The sequence below is a fragment of the Etheostoma spectabile genome, chromosome 20 (assembly GCF_008692095.1).
Source record: "Etheostoma spectabile isolate EspeVRDwgs_2016 chromosome 20, UIUC_Espe_1.0, whole genome shotgun sequence".
In the NCBI taxonomy this organism is placed as follows: domain Eukaryota; kingdom Metazoa; phylum Chordata; class Actinopteri; order Perciformes; family Percidae; genus Etheostoma; species Etheostoma spectabile.
The window spans coordinates 25,188,041-25,193,485 of NC_045752.1; the positions used below are offsets into that span (position 1 = coordinate 25,188,041).

At 39.9% G+C, this 5,445-nt stretch overlaps 1 protein-coding gene across 4 annotated transcripts in view; it reads left to right on the forward strand.

Annotated features, from left to right (window-relative positions):
* setd3 (SET domain containing 3, actin histidine methyltransferase) overlaps positions 1 to 5,445 on the forward strand; it is a 74,318-nt gene that overhangs the window by 15,455 nt on the left and 53,418 nt on the right. For all 4 annotated transcript variants that reach the window (XM_032500655.1, XM_032500653.1, XM_032500654.1 and 1 more), the window contains 3 exons: positions 3,323 to 3,415; positions 3,576 to 3,724; positions 4,287 to 4,359. In XM_032500655.1, the coding sequence (XP_032356546.1) occupies positions 3,323 to 3,415; positions 3,576 to 3,724; positions 4,287 to 4,359 (315 nt within the window). The remainder of the gene's footprint in view (positions 1 to 3,322; positions 3,416 to 3,575; positions 3,725 to 4,286; positions 4,360 to 5,445) is intronic.

Genomic DNA, 5,445 nt, shown 5'->3' on the forward strand with positions numbered 1-5,445 from the left:
ATTCAAAAGGCCATTTGACCAAAAAACAAGAATATGTTAAATCTTAAAAGTGGCATTTCCGCCCTAATTATGCTTTTGATCGAAAGTTTGACTAGGGTACATTCACAAAAAGACCCTAGGTTGAATTTTGGCGAGAGTTCTTCTTTAAGTAGAAGTAAGTGTGATCAGATCACAAGTAATCGCATAAAAATATAGTTTCAGATGGATTGTACAAATTCTACTGTAGTGCAGTGTCAACATAAATACAGTACAAACAAATAAGTACACTGAGCAGTAGTAAAAAAAAAAAACACCTTTTTACATGTAGCAGACAAATTATTGCACCAAGTAATTATTGTACATAATTGTCCAAGAGTATCTAGATGTGATGTGGAGATCCGTGCTGTGAGACTAGTTTTGACACTAAGCGTGTAACACTTAGAGGGAGGAGTTGGCGGCTAGCAGTGCACTAGCCACCAAAGACCAAAAAAACATCCTCAGCATATTCTTACAGATGTTGACGGACCTCTAGCCCTTCCTGTAAAGTATTTTAAATACTTTTTCTTTTTTTTTTTAATCCAGTCCATCTTATTGTCTACGTGCACTCCCAGGTTAGCTAGTTATTATTAGCACACCCCACGGTCCCTCTGCTTCACTCCCAGGCACTAGGAGACTACTTCGCCAGGAGGAGAGACTTTTTAATCAATTATTTAAGCCGAAAGCACTTACATGTATGTGTCTCTCTGGTCGACGGGCAGCCATTGATGCCTGTGTGTTTTCAAGTGAGGTCGCGTCCACACTAGGTTTCAAGGGCTATACAGCCCTTGGTCTATCCCCTTCCCCTCGGTTGTAATAGGTATTGGGACAGCACTAGGTCCCGCGTGAACGCGCAAAAGCTAGGGGAAGGGGTAAGGGGAAGGAATGGGATTCAGCCTAAACCGCAGTTGCTAGAACCCAGCTAGACCAGAGCTGCTGTCCGGCAGCAGAGGCACAGCGACGTACACTAATATTACCAGCTAGCTCCTGGCAAAGGAGGAGAGTCTGGCTGGGTTTGAGTTTCTGCAGGCACCGCTGAAGGTTCAAAGCATGTATGGACTCTTTGTGGCGGGTGCCGCAGTCATTTGTTGACGTTAGGTTAGCAAACTCCTCTGCTCATTTTGTTTTAAAATTTCCATTTAGGGTAGCAACTTTGGCTCCACATAGACCAGTGATGCAGCTGCGTGATCTGATATAACTGTACTGTTATAATGGCTGCCTCAAAAACATTCAGATGCCTCCGTATATCCACAAGGTTCATTTTGTTTACAAAGTGATGTAATACTTTCCTAGTTCTTGTGTGATCTTCACTTGGATCAAGAACACAATTAAAGTCCCTTGCAATAATATACTTGCCTGGTAGTTTTGAAATAAAAAAACCTTGACCCGTTTTCCTATATCAATGTTCTTTTTAATTACCCAAAATAACATAATTGATTCCACACAACACTCTTTGGGGTGATTTTGATGGGTAATTTTGGGGTGTCTCATTCAATTTTATAGCATTTGAAAAACAAATTGAAGTGTTTTTGAAATAGTATTGACATATTCCAGTCTGTGTTTATCAACATCAACATACATTCCTTTAATTTTAGTCAAAAAAATTCCTAATTTTTGCTTTTCTAACTCAAATGTTAGAAAACGCATTGAATGAGAAGGTGTGTCTAAACTTTTGGCCTGTGTGTGTGTGTGTGTGTATATATATATATATATATATATATATATATGTGTGTGTTTTTGGGTATAAGTATAATTACACCTTGTTTTAAAGATGCTTGGAGTTCACCAGCTTTAATTGATTCTTGAAGCATTTCAAGCAGGAAAAGAAATAACTACATTGAATGTTGTTAAGAACTCACCTCTTAAACCAACCTTAGGTGACTTCTTATCTTAAAGATTCCTTATAAAATCAGTTATTTCATGAAATTTCAATTCATCACATATCTCCATGAATTCCTCGTCAACTTTCCAATGTAGTAGTTTCAATGTCTTGACAAATAAGGTCGTTGTTTATTTAGTTGTTAATGGCATAGCCGTTAGCAAGACTAAATTGTGTGTGGTTGATCTCAACAATTAAGATAATCCATTGACCAAAATTTCTCTTTTTCCTCTCCTATCAATAAAATAACTGTAAATTACCGTAAAATAATTTATGAATAATAATAAATCGCCTCACTTAGGACTTTAAGTTCAGCCACTTGAATGCTCAAGAAGATAACTTTCCAAAAAGCTACAACCTTTTGGAAGGAAAAACATCTACCCTTTTAGAACATGCTGAGTTCAAAAAAAGAGTCCATCAGATCATCTAAAACTAAAATATAGCTGGTATTGTTTGCAATTTAATCAACACAAATGTTTAGTGGCTCTGTCAATTAGTTGTTTGACTAAGTAAAAGTTCATTGTTATTAGTGACATGCCTTCGTTCCCTCTTACCTTGCCGTCTCCACTGCTGGCTAGAGCTGACTCCGAGCCTCTTTTTCACACGCTGTTAGATCCTCGTTGATGCACAAACCATTTCTCTTCAAATATTGGCTCTCTTTCGCATGCCTCGATGTCAGGTCCCTCATCGTTTATTTGGGGAAGCGGCAATTAACTTCGATAGGAGAGTTTCTCTGCGCGTTGTAGCTGCTTGGTATTATACACACAGGTGGCATTCGTCTCCTCTGCCTATGTTTAGTCTCACGCTCACAGCTGTCTGTATACCTCTGGATTGTTGTATTGGTGCGCAGAGTAATATCTGTTTGTGTGAAATTACATAATTTGTTCTTGAGTATGCTTTACCACGCTCACAAGATATGACATAAACCCGATGACAAGGTTTCCCACCTATATTCATTTCAGTTTTAAGAGATTCAGCCTCATTTAAGTGTGTCTCCTGAATCATTGCAACATCACAACTGGGAGACCTTAGCTCCATCAGGATTTTATACCCTTTCAGCTTATTTTGTTAACATTCCAAGAAGTTATTATTGAGCTATTTAATTACTATTACGGGACATAGACATTATTAAGTCAGAACAGAAAAGCAATTCAACCAAATGAAACGTCATAATTCTTTATAGAATTTTAAGTAGTAATTTTAAGTATTTTAAGTAGGCCAGCACCCCCATGACAACAGCAACAACAATCTTGCTCGTAAGGCCATTAAACATGCCTGATAAGTATTTGTTTCTCTTGATGTTGTTATGGTTTAGATTTGGTTTGTATGTTATTTTCAGGTTCATGTCATGGTTAAGGTGTGTGTTTCTGTAAGGTTGATTTAAATGGACAGAGTTGAGGTGTTTATGGTGAGCATGTATTTCCCCAGAATGCAGCAGTGCAGCACCCTCTGCTGGCAAAGAGTGGGAGGAGTACATCCAGATCAGAGGCTTAGTGGAGAAGATCTGCAAAAAACAGAAGGGTGAGTATATGTGCATACACACAACATTTTTATCTTTATTTTATACCACAGTACTAAATACATTTTAAGTAATAAGCAATATTAGATTTAATGTCATTTAAAGTCAGGCATCAGTTTAGTGGTGAAAATTGAAGATTTTCTTTTGTGTGTGTGCGTGAAGGTATGTCAATAGTGTTTGAGGGCAGCAGAGAGGACTACTTCCCAGACTTGATGTCCTGGGCTCAAGAAAACGGGGCTTCCTGTGATAGCTTCACAGTGGCCAACTTTGGATCGGAGGGCTACGGCCTGCAAGCCACCAGAGACATCAAGGTGAGCTCAAACCAGCGGTATTCATTTTTATTACTGAAGTTTCTCTAGTATAGTACTTAAACCACTCTATTGACTCTGTGTAATACAGAATCAACATAAGATGTTTACTTAAAGCAATACTAGTTTGTCTCCCCAGTACACATGAATGGAGCTCTTGCCACCTGTTGTAACCTATTGACAGATGTGAAGCATGTTAGTGACATTATGTTGAGTAAAGCCCTGTTCAGACCAAAGATTCACAGTAAGAGAAGTTGAAACTTGGCAACTACTTGCAATGCCCTCGTCTGCAACATTTAAAGACCTGCCAGTTCACACCATCGTAAAAAGACGGGGTGGTGTATCATCTTCATAACAACGACTCTATGATTTCTGTTCTTACTGCCGACTTTATGTTGGCTGTTGAAACAGGTGACGTCCCTTGCATTCAAAGCCAGCCTTTAGTGACAAACGAGATGAGTCGGCCTTCAACTTTTACATGCAACATTCTAAAACAGTTTCTTTCAACTCAAATTGTGTGTGTGTGTGTGTGTGTGTGTGTGTGTGTGTGTGTTTGTGTGTGTAGGCAGAGGAACTATTCCTGTGGATTCCCAGAAAGATGCTAATGACTGTCGAATCGGCCCAGAACTCTGTACTAGGTAAGAACTTCATATAAGGACCGTATTGGCCCGAACATAAGACAACCCTGATTATAAGACAACCCCTTCTTTTTCCAAACTCATTTTTGGAACTATAAACTTTATCAAAGAGGGGAGTTTTCAGTTTACTCTTAAATGTGGTGACGATGTCTGCCTCCTGAACCCAGACCTGGAGCTGGTTCCACAGGAGAGGGGCCTGGTAGCTGAAGGCTCTGGCTCCCCTTCTGCTTTCAGAGACTCTAGGAACCACAAGTACCTCTGCATTCTGGAAGCGCAGTGCTCTAGTGTGGCAATAGGGTACCACTGTATGAGCTGTTTAAGATATAATGATCTAGAAGAAGTCTCCCAGCTGATCCTGCCTTGGACTGACAAAAGCTGGAGAAAGAGTTATCTAGCTGATGGGATCTTACCGCGCTACTGAGCATCTGCAGCTCCCAACAAAGATAGTATAGAAGTGAGATGTCTCTTGAAGAAACTTGATGTTAACAATTTATTTTGTGTCATATTGGGCCACACTGTTTTAGATGTCTAGGTTACATATAAACATTGTTTTAGCAGCATTTCAATTAATATTTGAACTGGGATGAACTCTCCCTGTCGGTACACAATCCGTCCTGCCTGCACGATCCGTTCTGCGCATGTGCAAGATGTTCACGCATGCACAGATGATATAATTATGAACTCGGATTTACGACACTGCACAATCTGTTCCCATAGACAGTTAAAGAAAGTCTGTTCTCCTCCACCGGAAAGCTAACGTTAGTTTAGCTAACAACTAATTTGGCTAACCACTAGCGTTAGCTGAGACAGCATGTAAAAGACCCTTAACTGTTTAAATTTATAACAGCTGTTACGTTTGAGTAACGTTATTTGAATCAAGCTGTCAGCCTGTTAGCCGAAATAGCTGTTAGCTAAACTAGCGCCAGCTTCCCGGTAGAGGCTAACCGTTGTCTTAGCTAATACATCAGTACACGATCTGTCATAGTTGTGGCGGTTAGCCGTTAGCGTCATGGATGTATTAACAGGACGGTTACCGTACGTACACACCGCCACCGACTTGAGCTGCAAAAAAGCTCTGGCCGCCCC